This window comes from Balaenoptera physalus (genome assembly GCF_965194825.1).
Source record: "Balaenoptera physalus genome assembly, chromosome: X".
Classification (NCBI taxonomy): Eukaryota; Metazoa; Chordata; class Mammalia; order Artiodactyla; family Balaenopteridae; genus Balaenoptera; species Balaenoptera physalus.
The window spans coordinates 6,997,386-7,016,891 of NC_138903.1; the positions used below are offsets into that span (position 1 = coordinate 6,997,386).

Genomic DNA, 19,506 nt, shown 5'->3' on the forward strand with positions numbered 1-19,506 from the left:
CTGTATGTTTCTAGAGACTTGTCCATTTCTTCTAGGTTGTCCAATTTGTTGGCATATAATTGTTCATAGTGTTCTCTTGTGGTTTTTTTTAAATTTCTGCAATATCAGATGTTATTTCTCCTCTCTCATTTCTTATTTTGTTTATTTGGGTCCTCTCTTTTTTCTTCTTGGTGAGCCTGGCCAGAGGTTTGTTGATTTTTGTTTACCCTTTCAAAAAACCAGTTTTTGGTTTTATTGAGTTTTTCTATTGTTTTATAAATCTCTATTTTATTTATTTCCTCTCTGATCTTTATTATTTCCTTCTTTCTGCTGACTTTAGGTTTTGTTTGTTCTTCTTTTTCTAATTCTTTTAGGTGGTAGGTTAGGTTGTTTATCTGAGATTTTTTCCTTACTTTTTGAGGAAGGCCTGTATTGCTGTGAACTTCCCTCTTAGGATTTCTTTTGCAGCATCCCCAAGATTTTGTGTGGTTATGTTTTCGTTGTCATTTGTCGCAAGGTATTTTTTAATTTCCTCTTTGATTTCATCGTTGACCCATTGGTTTTTTTAGTAGCATGTTTAGTCTCCATGTAATCGTTTTTTCCTCATTTTGGTTTCTGTGGTTCAATTCTAGTTTCATGCTGTTGTGGTCAGAAAAGATGCTTGAAATAATTTCTATTCACCTTAAATTTGTTGAGGCTTGTTTTGTGTCCTAGTATGCGGTCTGTCCTAGAGAATGTTCCATGTGCACTTGAAAAGAATGTGTATTCTGGGGTTTTTTTGGATGTAATGTCCTGAAAATATCAATCTTTGTCTAATTGTTCTATTGTTTAGGATCTCTGTTGCCTTATTGATTTTCTGTCTGGAAGATCTGTCCATTGATATCATTGGGGTGTTAAAGTCTCCTACTATTATTGTATTCCCATCAATTTCTCCCTTTATGTTTGTTAGTATTTGTTTTATGTATTTAGGTGCTCCTTTTTATTGTTTTTCAATAACTTTAACCCAGGGTTACCAATCCTGTTGAACGTGGAAAATTGAATCACAGAACTGTTTTTCATGTGGTGATACTAAACACATACTAACAATCTGGAAAACATCATTCTGAAGAACATGCTTTGGGAAGCTCTCTCCTACTTCTTTGAAAGCTCCATTTGCTTGGCTTCCAAGTTCCTGTGGTTCTAGGCTTTCCTGGCAGCAGCTGTGCATGTCATTGTCCCCATTTTATGGATGATGATGTAGAGACAATTGCTGAAAAGGCCTGCTGCCCCAGGTATCTTTCCCACCTGTCCTTCATGGTGTGTTAGATTCTGAGGGTCAGGAATGCTGTGGTGACTTAGCAGGGTGGTTCTGGTAGAGGACTCTTTGAAGTTGCAGTCAAGACATCAACCGGAGCTGCAGGCACTTGATGGTCTGATTGGTACTAGATGATCCAGTGCGATGGTGGCTCTCATGTGGCTGGAATGTGGTGCTGGCTGCTGGCTGCAGGCCTCAGTTCTGCTCCATGCTGACCTCTCCACCAGCAGTTAAAGGAATTTAATTGTACACATTTGATTCACTTTTATCAGGAGATATAATCAATATGTATATAGTTAAGCATTTCATTTATGATCAATAAAAATGTAGGTTTATCCTGAATTTTCACTTAGTGAGCCATATGGACTATTTGTTTTGTTCCACAGATTTGGGCAACCAAGAAGGAAGCATTATGACAATCTATGAAAATATCCCCTAGATAATTATTTTGGAATATAAGCCCTGTGTGAAACTGTTGCTTCACCTTCTAATATTTCACAGTAAGAATCAGGCAGAAGTCATAAAGAGATGAACTTAGTGAGTCTAAAATCTGTTCTGTTAAAATAAAGTTTCTTGGCATTATTGGCATTTGGGGGCTGATCAGTCTTCCGTGCAGGGAGGCTGTTCTGTGAGTTGTAGATGCTTAGCACTATTCCTGGTCTCTACCCACTAGGCGCCAGTAGCTCCCCTCCTCCACTTGTGATGACCGAAAGATGTCTCCAGATATTGTCTAATATCCTACAGTCCCCTGGGGCAGAGAGCACAGCCATCCCTGGTTGAAAACCACTGCGTTAAAATAGGACACACCATGATAGTTCCATGCTTCTATTAGGGGTTACATATCAGATATCAGTGTGAGAAGGTACCTGGATAGCCAGAGTCAACTCAAGGGGTCCTGAGAAACCAGAAGTGCAAGCAATTCCCAACTCAAAACTTTGGAGCCTGACTACCTCAGGGGAGGGAGAAGGATTTAGAATGATAGCCAGGGCTGCAGGCAGAACAAAACCAATCCAGCACCTCTGGTTGCCCTGATGGACTTTGCAAAGCTTCTGAGTGGAAGAGTAATTTGGTTTGCCCCAAGGAGAGCGACACTGCACTATTCCTTGTCTCTGGCAAAATTATGTAGAACAATACATACCCAAGGGATGGAAAACGGGCTCGAACACATTCCTGGATATCAGTGTTCCTAACAGCAGTATTCACAGTAGCCAAATGCTCATCAACTGGTGGATGGAAAGGTACACAAAAGGCAGTCCATGCATTCAATAGGATAGTATTCAGCCATACAAAGGAATGAAGTACTGATACATGCTACATTGTGGATGAACCTTGAAAACATTATGCTAAGTGAAAGAAGCCAGACACAAAGAAGGTATTGTATGATTCCATTTATATGAAATGTCCAGAACAGGCAAATCTGCAGAGACAGAAAGCAGGCTGGTGGTTGCCTGGGCTGGGGGAGGGGGGAGGGGGATTGAGGACTGACCACTTAATGGGCCCAAGGTTTCCTTTTGGGGTGATGTAAATGTTTTGAGACTTGACATAGGGGATGATTGCACAGCATTGTGAATATACTAAAGGCTTTACACCGCCTGTGTGGAAGGACTATTAGTTATTGTCTACACCATTCCATGCCAAGAACTGACAGCAACCAGAAAATGAGTCCTTTTTATATTTATTACTACCTTTGAGAATAAAGAATATATTGCATTTGTTAAAATCATTTTTGCGTTTCAGACTTCCCTGGCGGTCCAGTGGTTAAGACTTTGCCTTCCAATATAGGGGGTGCGGGTTCGACCCCTGGTCAGGGAGCTGAGATCCCTCATGCCTGGCAGCCAAAAAACCAAAACATAAAACAGAAGCAATATTGTAACAAATTCAATAAAGACTTAAAAAAAGGGCGGGGGGAACTTCCCTGGTGGTCCAGTGGCTAAGACTCCGTGCTCCCAATGCAGGAGCCCTGGGTTTGATCCCTGGTCAGGGAACTAGATCCCACATGCTGCAACTAAGAGTTCGCATGCCGCGACTAAAGATTCCGCATGCTGCAACGAAGATCCTGCATGCCGCAACGAAGATCCCATGTGCCACAACTAAGACCTGGCACAGCCAAATAAATAAATAAATATTTTTTAAAAAAACATTTGCATTTCACACAAATCTTTTTCAGCACGTAAATTTTTGCCAGCACTGTTTATTGATAGTGGTTCTATTTAGGTGTTAATAATGGGAAAATCAGGACTGACCAGGGATTGGAAGGTCAGGTTTCTCACTTTAACTTATTATTTCTAGTAATAAACTAATTAACTATGACATGTTGCATAACCAGAATGTCATTAACCAGTCATATTTCACATTTTTTGTGTTTATAACACACAGATGATGTTAATTACATGTATTGAATTTAACGACTTATATCAAAGATAACCTTCAATTTGTGAGTTACCATCTGTTTTGGACCAGAGAATAGGAATTTGATACTAAAGCTTTTTCCTGAACAGCTTGTAATGAGAGCTGTTTATATATTAATTACTTAATTGAATTATTATGGATTTTAATGTTTTAATTTTCAAGCAGTTTGGGGCTTATTGTGGTGACATCTGCTCATATTTTGATACTTTATGGTATTTAGCAGTTTCATCATAAGGCTATTTTGGGTTTACAACCCAATCCTGAAAATAATTTGCTGTCTGCTTCAGGTTACTCTAAGGAGTATCGTCCTATTTCATCTCCACTACCGAATTTTTTTCATAATGAAATGTATTTTTATTTTATAAGCAAAGTCAATATTCCCTTGTGCCTGCTTCAGTCTGGTGCCCTTTAATTTCTATTCAAAGAGCTATAGAGGAATTTTGTTTAAATCTTATTATTTTCCTTCAGTGGTAGATTTTTTCAGTTTTCCTGGTTTTATCTTATATATCCTTATGTTGTTTAAAAATGTACTGTAATGAAACTTAAGGGCCTATGAACCTGCTTGTAGAATCCTTTTAATCTCCTTTCTTTGAACAGTGTAACTATAAACATGACTCAGTGGGAGTAATTTACTTGAATTTCCTTAAAACATTTCAAGAGGTTCTGTATAAATTCACTAATAAGAAACACCTTCATTCATAGCCTCACTTATGGATTTGAATTATATTAAACCTGGCACCTTTTTATTATCACTTAAGACTATTGAATAAGAATTTAGAGAAAACGACAGGCATTTAATTTCCTTAGTTCTTGAGCTTGTAGATAATTTAAACCCTGTAGGAGACTGGATTCACTCACAACTGAAGACAGTTTATGAGGAAGAAGGTAAATATCATTAAGTAGATCCTAGTTGACTGCTTAGTGTTTATACTGACTGAAAAATAAAAATGAGTTTTTTATATGAAGGATTATCTTATGAGATATACCCCTGGCTTCTTCAGAAATCCATGCAAGTGGAACCCCTGTGAAATGAAAATGTAGGAAAACAATAATGGCAAAGTTGAGAGTCAGTGCTTGCTTTCGCTTTATTTTAGGGAAGCCAAAAAAGGAAAAAAAGATTCTAATGTTTCTGTGTTTTTTTGAGCACATAAAAGAGTGGATATCTGCACACAAACATGCATGCCGTGATTATTGTAAACATTTGCCCAAGCAATGTCTATAATGTCAGAAAAGATGTCTGGAGCCTCTTTTCTTCTCTTAAGGGTGTGTACAGTTTAATTTATTGGTTGTGTGTGATACGGTCCCTGAAACAAAGAAATTTCAAGTGGGCATTAATTATCATTGAATGATAGCAGGAACAATATCTGAGCTAAAATCAATTTTATTTACTTTGAGGCTTTTTCCTTACAAATCTCTACATGTACCATAATACTGACTGGCCGTTTTAATTTCTCCTTTTTCACACTGCAAATAAAACTGCATAGTTTGTGTTAAAGTTTTAAGACAGAGATTATGAAATAGTAAAATGTGTTAAGTTTGAGTTGGGATGAAAAAGAAAAACAAGAATAGGACAAGTCAAAGGTGAACAATTCCCAAAGAATGGTAAGGTGTTTTTTGTTGTTGTTGTTGTTGTTTTTCAAATCTCTCTGTTTCTCACCAGGCAGGTCCCAGCAGACACTTGGTGTTTTATATGATCGGATGCTGGAGAGCCCACTGGTTCAAAGGTCTACACATGAAGTCAGCCTAAAGGTAAACGCCTGCCGTTGATCTTGGTCTCTTACCTGAAATTCGTTTGAAGCAGAACTGCATTTTGCCAAAACTGAACACCTTCTGTTTTAAAATGCTTTCTTTAGAAGGAGTCTGAGGTCTTTCTCCTTGCTGAAGTTGAAGGTAGTAGATAGAGCATCATTAAATAATCATGGGCTATCTGGTCCATTCTACATGACAGATTGGCCTTTTTATTGCCTTCTAAGAATTGTGGATACTGAACCAGCTATTATAAACTTTTCTGGGTCTTACCAGAAGCAGATGACACTTTCTAAAATCATTCCCTCTTGTCAACACTGTGAATTAAAATTAAGCTGCAAAATTAATTATAATTGGGCACATGAGTCTAGATCTTAGTTGACCCCTGTATCTTAATGCTATGCTTTATTAGTTTCTTAATATGATTTGTGTCTGTCTGCAAATTGACTTACTACTTAACCTTGAAACTTCTTAGAAAAACAATGTAGCTTACTATTTATAGATCTAGTGAGAGGATAAGGTATCCAGAAGAGCAAACCAAATAATCGTAGATGCACAGGCATCAAGAGTTGAAGCCCAGGGAGTTCCCTGGCGGTCCAGTGGTTGTTGGGACTTCACACTTCCATTACAGGGGGCATGGGTTTGATCCCTGGTTGGGGAACTAAGATCCTGCAAGCTGCATGGCCAAAAAAAAAAAAAATCAAGAGTTGAAGCCACATCCCAAACTAAAACTGATGGCTCCCCTCCCCCATCCGCTACCAAGAAAAAGTGCTGTTATCTTTTGGTAGGTGGGATTTTAGGGTTTGATTTTATCATTTACTGTTTTGTGTTTTCTGGTTCTTTTCTTTTTTAAATTAAAAAACAGATAGAACTTTTGTAATTTTAAAAACATCAAGATGGAAATTTGGGGAAGATTTTTGCTTTATTGTTTTAAAGGAACCAATCAGAACTAAAATGATAGACGCAGATTTAACCAAAGTAAGATTCTTAGAGGGGTGGGATAGGGAGGATGGGAGGGAGATGCAAGAGGGAGGAGATGTGGGGATATATGTATATGTATAGCTGATTCACTTTGTTATAAAGCAGAAACCAACACACCATTGTAAAGCAATTATACTCCAATAACGATGTTAAAAAAAAGTCTTATTGAAGTATTTTTGTTTAAAGCCAAATTTATAGCAAGGTACATATGTACAGTTGACCCTTGACTGGGTTTGAACTTCACGGGTCCACTTATACATGGATTTTTTTTCAATAAACCATGGGCTACTGTATACAGTCCATGGTTGAATCCACAGATGAGGAATCATGGACACAGAGGGCCAACTGTAAAGTTATCAGTGGGTGTTCAACTGCACAGGGGCCAATCCCCCTAACCCCCATGTTGTTACAGGTTTAACTGTATTAGAATTTCAATATTTTACTTAAATATTTGATAAGTGTAGTTTGTTTTAAAAAATAAAAAATTATAAAAGGTTAATTGAGTCTGTGACATCAGATGTTGACATCCATGTTGTAACATGAATTCTTTTTTATGGCCAAATAATATTCCATTGTATGGATATACCACATTGTGTTTATCCATTCATCAGTTGACGGACATTTGAGTTGTATTTACTTCTATTGAGTGGTATGAATAATGCTGCCATGAACATTCGTGTACCAGTTTTGTGTGGACGTATACCTTCATGCCTCTTGGGTATATACCTGGCAGTAGAATTGCTAGGTTGTTATGGTAACTCTGTTTAACATTTTGAAGAACTGTCCAACTTTTCCAAAGTGGCTGCACCATCAGTCAGTATTTTTTGAAATGCAGTTGAACCATATTTTAAATGTCAGAGGGAAGAGGAGAGAGAGGAGGTCTGTTGCTCATCAGTGTTTCGATTGTGTATTAATTCAGTATTTAGGGAACGTAAGCTTTGCTTGAATTGAGCACACGCTGACTTCCTGCTGTGTGTGAGGCATTGCTGTTTAGCTTTATAGATGACTCTGGAAATTTCTGTAGCCTTTGTTAACTCCTTGCGCAGTTTATACGTGCAGATGGTCATTTGGGATCGTGCTGGGAAATGACACGCTGTTGCTTACCTACCACAGTACCCATGGTGCATACACGAGCTTGCAACTCATCTGTATAAACCACATGCCCTTCCCCTCTGTGTTGGGTGCTGTGCGTCAGAAAGTGAGGGCTAATATCTGTTCCCCTTAGACTTACCTGGTTTCAGCAGGTGCCTCCTTGGAAAGCCATTCACAGCAGACCGTGGCTGTGGTGTTTTCTTGGCTCTTCATTTCACAGCGGTTGGTGTGTTCACCAGGAACATCTACCTTTTGGGGCATAACCTTCAGGTTCTCAGACAGGAGGATTTCAGGCTGGGAAGCGACAAGGCAGGTGTGCTGTAATGTAGAAGGGGGAAAATCTTCAGGAGAGCGAGGTTGGCAGACCTTTTCTGTCCAGGGCCAGAGAGTAGATAGTTGAGGCTTCGTGGGCCAGTGGTCTGTGTTGCAGCCGCTCAGTTCTGCCCTTGTCGTGTGAAGCAGCTACCGATCTTACACAGATGAACAAATGTGGCTGAGTGCCAACAAAACTTCACTGATGGACGCTGGAAATTGAATGTCATGTCAGTTTCATGGGTGGCAAAATAGCTTTGTTTTGATTTCCTTTTCACCCATTTTAAAAATGTAAAAGCTATCGATACCTCACGGTCTTTGCAGGATGCAGCTGCAGGTGCGAATTGGCCTGTGGGCCACAGTGTGCCCACCTTGACCTAGAGCAACACACCTGTTCTATTTCTCCCTCTTCTGACTGCAGCCTTTGAGCTGGAGGACATCCGAGGTGCAGCTCTGCAAGGTCTGTGGTGTGCTTAGGACAGCATCCAAGTTGTGGTTACTTGGCGAAAGCACTGCAGATTCTCAGGGAATCAAGACTTTTAGGAATTTGAGGGCCTTCCATGTGAAGAGCGGCTCTGGACTTGTGTAACCGCCCCCACTCAGATGTTCTCAGTGCTAGGCAGTTCCCCGCCCCTCCCCAGGGGACACTTGATCACGTCTGGAGACACTTTTCAGGGAGGTTGAGTGCTACTGGCATCTAGTGGGGGGAGACCAGGGTTGCTGCTTTACATCCCCCGGCGCACAGGGCAGCCCATCCCAGAGATTTATGTGGTCCCAAAGGTCCGGAGTACTGAGATTGACGAACCCGACTCGCTGCTACTGTCACTACTTCATTTTGTGTTTTAATCTTAACGGTTTTGTGGCTGTGGAAGTTTAAGATGCTGAGCATTTGACTACAAGACTGAGTTCCTGCGTTTGCCTCATAACATGAGGCTCATTGAACTCTCAGCAGATACTTGGGTTCATGATGCTTCAAGTATTTTTCTTTTAAAACGTTTTTTTTTGTTGTTGTCATTTAAATGGAAGCATCAAAATACACTTTAACACCAAGATTTTTGAGATGCAGGCTACCTCAAAGGGCAAAGCATCGCCCGCCTTAATATCTACGGAGAAAACCACAGGGTTTATTTTTCAGAACTTTGGAGGTCACCTTATATGAGTAAATGACCTCACTTTTGACTCCACCTACTGCAGAAAAGGGAATCATCAGGGCCCAGATAAGTCCTGCGTATGTGGGTGAAAATCACAGTGTCTTAGAGGTTTCATAACCAGCCGTACATATTCCTGAAATTTGCCTGAGGGCCTAGTGCACATTGTAAAGAATCCGATTCCAGCCTCTCAGTCTTAGAGATAATTAAAATCTGTACGTTAATTTACAGATTAATCAGAAGCATTAGCTTACAAGACCAAAGTCATTAGAAAAAGAAGGCAGACTATTATGTGGAAGCAGCAGCTGTCTGTGTCTCCCAAGGCACTTTGCTTTGAAACCTTGGGTACCTGAACTGGCATTTCACTGTGTAGAGGAGAAGACTGTAAAACGGTAACTGTGCTGTTGGTCTTACGTGCATCGTCTGGCTCCGTGATGCAGACTTTCTTAGCAGTGGTTTGCTGTTACTGGGTGGAACATTTTTTAGGAAGGCTTCCTCCTGGGTCTGCCTCCCGATCAGGCAGAGAAGTGTAGGGTGGGTAGGGTTTGCGGCTCAGAGGGTTTGCGAGAGGACCCGGTGGCCGCTTTGGAGATGCACACATGGTCTTGGCGGTAACTCCAGGACGGGACGTCTCTCTTGTCGCGTCAGCATCCTTCACGGCTCTGCACACAGGGTTGGGATGGAAGGCCCCAGCCAGCCGTTAATTAACCCAGAAGGGCAGCCAGGCACAGAAAGGACCCTGTCTGAATGCCTCACCCAGGGCATGTTTTCGATTTTGTGAACCGCAGCATTATTTTTGTAACCCAAGAAGACTCCCTCCTCTCTGCTCTCTCAACCCTGCGGCTTTATTTCCTACTTAGCTGGGTTGCTCTCATAGTGATGATTTCTGAAGACACTGCCAGATTTTAATTACATTTTAATGAATATGAAAACAGTTCACGTTCGTAGGAGAAAATTTGGAAACTACAGAAAGGCACGCACACATACACAGATAAAATTCCAGCATGATCCCACCCCTGGAGAGATGGGTGTATTTTATTATATTTTTTATATTTTAGAGGGTATCTCTTGTGTGTGTGTACAAAATGAAATTTAGCAACATGCACATTCCATCTTGAAACCTATTTTTTTCATGTATCGCCCTATCATGGACATTTTCTCTCGTCATGAAAATCCTTTTGAGGACTGCATCTTACTACTACTTACTACTTACTACTACTTACTTACTACTACTAGTTCATTCTTATATTTAAATGGCAATGCCACTGCTAGACATGTGAATTCTGGTAATAAAATACTAGTTCTTTGATTATAATTTTGGACCATTTGACTCCCAAGTAAGTAAATATAACTGTAAAATTAGTGAAAAATCTTACCTTTGGGGGGATTTTTTTTTCCTTACTGTAAAATAATAGACATACTCATTGGTGAATGAAGATATGTCTATTTAAAAAAAAAAAAGGTGAAACCACTGTTAACATTTTCCTGTTCCCCGCCCAATCTTTTCTGTATATATTCTCCTATAATTGGGGTCCAACTGTAAGTGCCTTAATTTATTGAATCACACTTATACTGTCATTGGACAACAAAATAGGTTTCAGTAGTTTCAGTGGGTACATACCGGCTTCGTTACAATTTTGCCGGAAGAACAGGTATGCAATGTATAAAACAAGCCTGCTTCATCTCCACAATAAGCTGGTCCCCATCAAGATTGTACAAAAGGATTTATATGTAAATGTTGATGCGTAAATTAAACTTTTCATCTTAAACTGACCACTGGGAAACTCCGTTTGAAGAGAGAAAAACATTATGGATAAAGCAAGCAGGGAGGTAAGACCCGCTACATTCCATTCAGCAGAGAATTTGTGAAATGCGGAGAGAAAAAAAGTGCCTTGTTACGATGAGGTAATTTCTAGCAGATTTTCCAGCTGCTCTGGCTCTTCTCCGTCCTCAGTCTGCATGGAATCAAGTCCCAAAGCGCCCTGAGCCTTGTCCAGAAGATTACTTTAAGGGATGGATTCTTCCAGCGTGAAAGCCAGCAGACTAATAGCAGAGACAAGACATGAGACAAATTTTCTTCCGTCCCTGCTTTAAAGGGTTTTAAGAGAGCATTTCATAACGGCACAGATTGTGAAAAGAGAAGCTTGTGCCACCAGTGATATCCGCCGAGCACCACGCTCCCCGCCCTCTAACCACTGTGTGCTGACTTCACTGTTTCCGACCCAGGCTCCCCTCCTGTTGGCAGGGAGCGCGCTTGCCCTTTCTGTCTTCATCTGGCAGAGCCAACTCTCAAGTAGCTCCCTTGTGATTCTATCCTTTAAGATAATTAAAGAGCCGTTAAGATTGTGTTGTTTGGGGGCAGTCCTCTCCCTTCCCAGAGCACGAGAGCATATTAAATACCGTAAGTGCATACTCAGTACAACGACACCCTCAGACACCATTTCTCCTGCAGCTGAATTTTGAACTGTTTGGTGCACAGGACTGTGATTCATAGGAGCTTTTGCCGCCTTGGAATTAAATCGTGAAAAGGAGAATACGATAAATAATACGGATAAATCATCTTCCCTTTAGCTTCCTGATGGATTTAACCCCAAATTATGATTTATGTTGGAGTACTCATCTTTAGCGGGGGGACTCCAGGGATGTCATCAGTCCGCACTAATTTTTCCTCCTTCTGTAAGCAGAACAGAGGGAATGTGAGTGAGGGAATGTGTACCTTTACCTCGCAGTGAGGGCGGTTATTTCTTTTTTGCACAGTCACAACGCCAAAGACCTCAAATCAACCTAACTGGAGGTGCCTCGAATCAAAACTGGGTCAGGCAAGAGAATAAACACAATTGCAGTAATTAAGAACGCTTTTTAATTTTTTTCCTTCTTTTGGAGGCCGAGGAGGATCTACCGGTGCTGAAAAAGCTCTCCTTTATTCTAGAGCTGGGGAGGTTGGAAGGCATCCACGGGAGTCGTCAGGACTTGAGCTGGCCACGGCTGCCGCTCCGGAAACCGGCGAGGTGCTGAAGTGAGAGCCGGCCCTCCGGGTCTCCGTGGTAGAAGTGCCGGGCCGAGTGTGGAGGAAGGTGCTTTCTCGGACGGGCTCTCGACCTGCCGCTGGCCTGTGTACGCGTCACCCGTTGCCAGCTCTGAATCACTTTGGCAAGGGTGCTGTGTTCCTCGGGCCCTTGCGGGGGGCTCTTTGCTTTGGGGCGCTCGCAGGTAGCCGAGTGGGAGAAATAGGCGTCCTGCCTCTCTCCTGTGCACGGGGCCCTGACCTGGGAGTTTGTATAAAAGCTTTGCGTCCTCACCGCCGCTGCCGGGAGTAACAGCTCTCATGAGCCTCAATTTGGAGAAGGGAAGACTGAGCCGCGTGACTCGCCCCGCAGTCCACAGCTAGAAAGGGATGGAGGTAGGATTAGGAATCAGGCCACTCGGCTCTGAGCCGCGAGGCCCCCGAGTCCTACGTTTTGTGCTCTTCTCTGTGGCTCTCAGGACGTTAGTTCCCTTACCTCTAGCCAGCAAGTCCGTGGACATTGGAACCATCGCCCTGGTGTACCCCAACTTTATTGCAGCCAGTACAGGCGTTTCGAGCTCCACATCGTGTGCCCACAAAAATCGTCCCTGGCAGAAAGGACACAGGCCAACTTCTCCCCCACCTCACAGTCTGTGGTGACGGCACAGAGGGCCATCTTCCTGCCCTGGGTCCCGGGGAGCACTTGGTACGTCCTTGAAGGTTACCTAGCGCCACACACACACACACACACACACACACACACACACACACACACACACACACACACACACACACACCCCTACCTCTTTCCTTTCCTGCCTTTTTCATACTTCTCCGCCAGATCTTGTGTCCGTCAGTCAAGGATTCACCTTCTCCCTCTTCCAGACCTTCCTCCCTCTTCCCTGACCTAGCCTTCCCTGGAACCCTGCTGCTGCGCCTCTTAGTACCTTATGGTATAGGCGCGGGGCTTTAACTACAGGAGCTTTTTGTTATTTGCATAGACATCTTGCTAACAGCTTCAAGGAAGGGGCGTGTGTGTGTGTGTGTGCGCGCATGCGCGCGTGTGTGTGTGCATGCATCTGAATTTGTTTCATCCCTGCTATTGCCATCACCGTGCCTTGAATATCGTAGGTGCTCGGTCATTTTTTCTGTCATCACTTTGTACCTCATTTATCTCAAGTGCGGGAAAAGCAGGACGAAGCATTTGCCTGTGTTTCCATTTGCAGCGGGGTTACATAAACACGAGACTGGGGTCCCCGTGCTCATCTCACGTGAGGAGTGGCAGCTTCTCACTGTGCGGTCTTCTTCTCGTCACGGAGCGTTTCTTTCTGAAGAGGCATTTGTAGGAAATAACGTCCGGCCCTGGTGGTGATTGAAGAAAGTCCGCGGCGAGCGTCAGGGCTGTGCTAGTATTTGCAGTTGGGCAGCGTGCCTCAAAACTGACAGAAACCGCCTTCCCACCTGCAAGATGTAGCCTTGGCTCTCATTTCAGGGTCAAAGAGACAGACAGAAAGGAGGCAGAAGAGTGGTTCCCAGGGCCTGGGGGCGGGGGTGACGAGGAGTTAGGGTTCGCTGGGGACAGAGGTCGTTGGCGGTGATGAAGAAGTTGTGGAGGTAGGTAGGGAGGTGGCCGCACAAGAACAGGCATGTCCTTAACGCCACCAGCGGACTGTGCACTTCAGAACGGTCACGATGGTAAATTATATGGTATGCGTATTTTAACACAATTGAAAAAACAAAACAAAACAAAACGCCAGACCTGGGAATTGAGCCACTGAGGTAAATTTCACGTGTCTGTGTCTGGGGTAGAGAAGCCCGCGCCCGTCCCCGAGTGAATGGTGTGCCCGGGGCCGAGCTCGCCGGCTAGGAACTCACAGCCTTGCCTGCTGCTGCTTCACACCTGCGCTAAGAGCTGGCTCGCCTTGCAGCAGAGATAGCGAGGAGGGCTTCGAGGAGCACGGTTCTTAGAGGCGGAATCCCAGTGCCCTAAGGAAGAGGAGCAAGGCGCCCGTCCTCCAGCCTTGGCTTACGGGCTGCCTCAGAAAACCGCACCCCGGATGGTCAGATGGCAGGCGTGGCACGAAAGGTCCTCACTGCCACCCACACCAGAAACTCGGCGTTGGGAGGGACCCCCAGACCCTCGGTTGAGAGGTCTTCCAGCCCCAGCAGAACTTTGAATAGCGCTGTAATACCAGCACGTTTATTTATTATACATGAAATTATACAGAAAATCCCCGATTTTAAAAAATCCATAATTTTATTCTAACGTCTCTCTCTGGAAATTGAGCTCTTGGCTTGGAGAAAAGAGGATAGGTAACTTTTTTTCCCAACCTTATGTAGATCTTGGCAAAATTTGTCTAAAACAGTAGTTTTTGCCAGGTGAAGATCAGCCGTTTTACTCATTTGAGTCAAAATAGTGATGTTGACCCAGTAAAATGACAGCAGCCACCTCCAAGCACGTTGCTCAGGGGTATCGCAGGTAGACACCAGTTAATTGTTGGCTTCTCTTGATTTTGGTGTAATCAAACCCAAAGCGTTGGAATGGATTGAATGTTGCTGTGGTTTATGGTCAGTTTAAAGAATGTTCTCCTGTGGGTATTGAATAGTCTCACAATATATATGCACATTTTAGTTCATTAGTCACTGTAAATCCTTTTTTTGGAACTAGTTAGGTTTTAGAAGAAATAGTCATTTAAGAAGTTTAAGTCATTTAATTTAAGAGGTGTTTTATTGGTGGGGGGGACTTTGATCCAATTATTAGATCAGTTTTTAAAAATTAACACATGTATAGGCATACCTCATATGTGTACAATCATACCTCATAAATGTCACATGTTGTACTTCGGAGACATAGCGTTTTTTACAAATTGAAGGTTGGTGCCAGCCCTGCAGCGAGCAAATCAACTGGCGCCATTTTTCCAACAGCATTTGCTACTTTGTGTCTCCATGTCACATGAGGGTAGCTCTTGCACCATTTCAAACTTTTTCATTATTACTGTATTTGTTATGGTGATCTGTGATCAGTGATTTTTGATGTTATTGCAAAAAGATTACAGCTCACTGAAGGCTCAGATTTTGGTTAGCATTTTTTAGCAATAAATTTTTAAATTAGGGTATATAGCTTTTTTTAGACATAATACTGTTGCACACTTAATAGACTACAGTAGAGTGTAAACCTAACTCTTACATGCACTGGGGAACCAAAAAAAATCCTGTGACTCACTTTATTGCTGTGGTCTGGGACTGAACCCACAACACCTCCAGATGTGCCTGTGTTGAGGTGGACCGGTCCGTAGAAACACATGACACTCTTGTGGACCAAGTGATATGACATCCCTGGTTCTGTCGCAGGCCGGGAATGGTTTTTGTTTTCTTTCCTCTGCTGTTTATAAATCAAAAATCCTTTAAGAAGTTAACACCATATTGGGGAAAACATTCTGATCCTTGGATCCTAACTTAAAATTTCAGAGAGAAGATGAATCTGGGATCAGGAAGTAGAGAGCTAGAGCTTAAACAGAAATTTTCTTAGTTGGGAAAAAGGATGATTCATGAAGAAAAACAGAGGAACGGACTAACAAAAGTCGTCCATAATTCCCCGTCTCGTGAGGATCTTAAATTCTCTTGCTCAGGAGTCCTGTGCTAACGCTTGTGCAGACACTTCTAATATGTATTACAGACACTTGCGGGGTGGGGAATGTTGACCAGGCTCTGGGTACAGGGGGTCGTCCGTATGTATCCAAATACCTTCTCCTTAGGAAACAGGAAAGATCTGGATGCTGAAAGACAAAAATCAGTACTTTCCTTATGGAAATGTGATTTTGTGGAAAGATTTTACATAGACTATTTGAAAAAGCCAAGCTCTTATGGTGCATTTTAAAGGATCCTTTTTAGTAGCATGGCCATTTCATTAAGCAGTGTCTATGAGCTAGCTCCACGCTGTCTTACAGTTTTATAAATGGAATTCATTTCAAACACAAAATGCTTAGTTTTCCTGTATAACAGTTGTTCTCAGCCAGCAGCAGTTTAGCAATTTGTAATATTTGGCGATGTCTGGGGGTGTTTTTGATCATCACGACCGTAGGGGATGGAGGGAAGGTTGTGCTGGCGTCTAGTGAGAAGAGGCCAGGGACGCTGCTAAACATTCTACAGTGTGCAGACTGTTCTCGTAACAGAGAATCATCTGGCCGCGAGCCAAGCTCCCTGAGGCTGAGAGACCCTGTAGATTAGATTCGATGTCACTGCTTACAAGTACTCAAAATGACAATAAAAGAAAAGGGGGTTAGGGGGTGGTGTCTGAGTCCATTCAGGCTGCTATAACACAATACCATAAACTGGACAACCTAAACAGCAAGCATTTATTTCTCACCGTTCTGGAGGCTGGAAGTCCAAGATCAAGGCAGCAGCAGATTCGGTATCTGGTGAGGACCCGATACCACCGTCTTCTCTTCGTGTAAGGTTCACACTGTACTGTAGTCTGTTAGGTGTGCAACAGAGTGTTCTTACATGGCAGAAAGAGGGAGAACTCTCTGGGGTCTCTTTTATAAGGGCACTAACCCATTCGTGAGGGGGGAGCCCTCGTGACCTAATCACGTCCCAGTGGCGCCACCATTTACCGTTTACCGTAGCGAGAACCTAAAACTGAATTCCTCGTGAGAGCTGAGTCATCGTCATTACTGCCACTCAACACCATCAAAAGTCTCTTTAGAGCTACGCTATTCTGCCATACACATCTTTGTTATTATTTGTCTGTCCCTTGAATAATGTTTTATTGTTTCACTTGGGTATGCTCTGATTTCATAGCTTTTTACTTAGTCTCAAATATCTTCCTAATGCCATCTTATATGTAAACTCCCCGGAGTTCAAGCAGACATCTCAGGGCAAATTTATATTTTGACTGTCAAATTTTCTTTCCAGTGTCTACAAAAGTACAGAAATACCACCTAATTAAGTGCAGAAAACAAGTATTTTTGCATGACGAAATTCTGGTAACTACAAATTAAAATCTTGTTAAGACGACAAAGTGAGAACTGGAGTGCCCCAAGAGGCCACTGTATTAGTTACCTGCTGCTGCATAACAAATGACCACAAATTCAGCAGCTGGAAACAACACGTTTATTCTCTCACAGTTTCCCAGGGTCAGGAGACTGGGCACGTGCAGGGCTCCTCTGTGCAGGGTCTCGAGAGGCTGCAGCCACGTGATGGCTGGGCTGCATCCTTACTTAGAGCTGAGAAGGAAGGGTCTTCTGCCAAGCTCACGCTGTTGGCAGAACTCAGTTTTCTTGTGGTTGTAGGACTGAGGCGCACAGCTTTCTAGAGACTGCCCCTGGTTCCCTGGGCGGTTCACGTGAAGGCCAGCAGGAGAGTCTTTCTCTAGTCCAGTAAGAGTCTTATACAACGTAATGTAACAGTTATAGGAGTGACACCTGGTCATCCTTGCCATATAACCTAACCAGGGTGTGGCATCCATCTCCTTCGACATATTCTGTGGGGTAGAAGGGAGTCATAGGTCCTGCCCACACTGGAGGGGAGGGGATTATATCAGGGGGGACTCATTGGGGGGCCATCGTGGGGTGTGTCCATTATGACAACCTTTAATTCAAATCCTCCCAACTTGAAATGTGCATTTTGTCCTTTTATCTTTTTCTAAACAAATGGAAATTTAATTGTAATTCAACAATGAAAGATTTGCCACCATGAAGATGCCTGAAAACATGTGGCATGGACTCTGAAGACAGTTTCCAAACAGCCTGAAACGTTCGGTATTGATGACGTAATTGAAGGAAGTTGTGGCCCTTCTTGGCCACTGCCGTTTGGAGTGAATGCTCTTACACATGTGTGAATTCTGTTCTATCTGTGGATAAAAGAGTTCTATTTGATGGACTTCTGTCCTCTTTGGGCCAGGGTGCTCATAGGTCTGACTTACGATTGTGAAGAAAACTAGGCTCTTTCTTCTTGTCTGCCTCAGACACAGAAGCTTCCGAAGTTCTCATCAACCCCTCACTCCTCCCCCAGGTTTCTACCTGCCTTCCCGGTACTGTGGTCTCGGCCAGACTGATGCAGGCAGTTCTGTGGCAGAATACAAACGATGTAGGTTCTCTCTGTGTCCATGGGGTGGCTTTCTGACACCTGACCTCTGTATAGAAGTCATGTCAGGGTGACACACACGCTGACTTAGCTCCTCACTGACGTGTGTCTGCCTTCTCAGGGCCATGTGCACCCTATAGGTTCAGTGACGGTCAAGTTCATCACTGAACTTTTATGAGTGGAAGGCGTTATGATTAATCACTGCTTCAGAACCACAGGTGTTTTCCAGACCCTCTGGTCGCCCTGCCTGGGGGTGTCGATGTGACTGCTGGCCTACCCGGTAGTCTTCCCCATCGGTCTAGGGAAGGGCGGCATCGAAGGCAGCCGCGTCTGTCCCACTGCGTGTCAGGATTCCATTCAAGCTCGCTGTCAACTGCGTTGTGATCATAACGCACACGGGATTTTTAGTGAATAAAAAGTCAGTGTTTGTTCTCATTTTCTGTGTTCCCTGAGTTTGTCTCCATTAGTGGTTTATATATGAGTCCATCCCAGCATTATAAAATACACCAACTCATCTTTTTGGGAAAATTTTCACCTGTATGAATGTGTCTGTACACACACACACACACACACACACACACACACAATTATAAAATCTTTATGCAATCACAACATACAACCCGGATCAGGCATTAATTACCTTCCCATGTACAACATCCTGAGTATTCTGTTTTTCAATCATCTCAAAAAGAACGCAATAAAAAAAGAAAATATACAGGCAGTGTTTCAAACCTCTCTCCACTTTCTCGTCTCAGCTTTCCCACAGAAGGCGGCCCCCGCTTCGTGAGGACCTCATCGCCGCGAGGTGGGGCTAAGATGAGCATAACCAGTGACGAGGTGAACTTTCTGGTGTATCGGTACCTCCAGGAGTCAGGTAAGAGGGCGGCTCCTGTCTGTGGGGCGTCCCCTCCCGCAGGCCGGATGCAGAGCGAGCAGCCAGCCGTTCACTGCTCGCACACCCAGCCTGTGGAATAGGAGAGCTCACAACACTCGTGTTCAGAGGCTTACGGGGGGAAGAGAGAGCTCTGGGCCGTCCCACTCCTGGGGTGGGAGGAGGCAGTGTGCTCTTCTTGCCCTTGACATTTCTGTTCACGTGAAATCAGACTGGAATTAAGATCAAGAGCAGTTGTGATAGATATGGTGAGGGGCGGGGGTGATTTGGGGTTCTTGGTCCCCAGCACGGGGAGGGCATGTATGGACTGGTGTATACATATGATGTGTATATATGGGGGTGGGGTGATTTGGGGTTCTTGGTCCCCAGCACAGGGAGGGCATGTATGGACTGGTGTATACATATGATGTGTATATATGGGGGTGGGGTGATTTGGGGTTCTTGGTCCCCAGCACGGGGAGGGCATGTATGGGCTGGTGTACACATATGGTGTGTATATATGGGGGTGGGGTGATTTGGGGTTCTTGGCCGCCAGCACAGGGAGGGTATTTATGGGCTGGTGTAC

The 19,506-nt window shown here is 43.5% G+C and overlaps 1 protein-coding gene across 4 annotated transcripts in view; it reads left to right on the forward strand.

The window, feature by feature from the left end:
• LOC309652446 (F-box-like/WD repeat-containing protein TBL1X) overlaps positions 1-19,506 on the forward strand; it is a 225,186-nt gene that overhangs the window by 152,013 nt on the left and 53,667 nt on the right. For 3 of the 4 annotated variants that reach the window (XM_082446242.1, XM_082446241.1, XM_082446243.1), the window contains exons 3-4: positions 5,343-5,431; positions 18,805-18,923. In XM_082446242.1, coding sequence (XP_082302368.1) covers positions 18,866-18,923 — 58 coding nt within the window. In that variant the 5' untranslated portion in view covers positions 5,343-5,431; positions 18,805-18,865. The remainder of the gene's footprint in view (positions 1-5,342; positions 5,432-18,804; positions 18,924-19,506) is intronic. The other variant, XM_082446244.1, reaches the window with a different exon arrangement.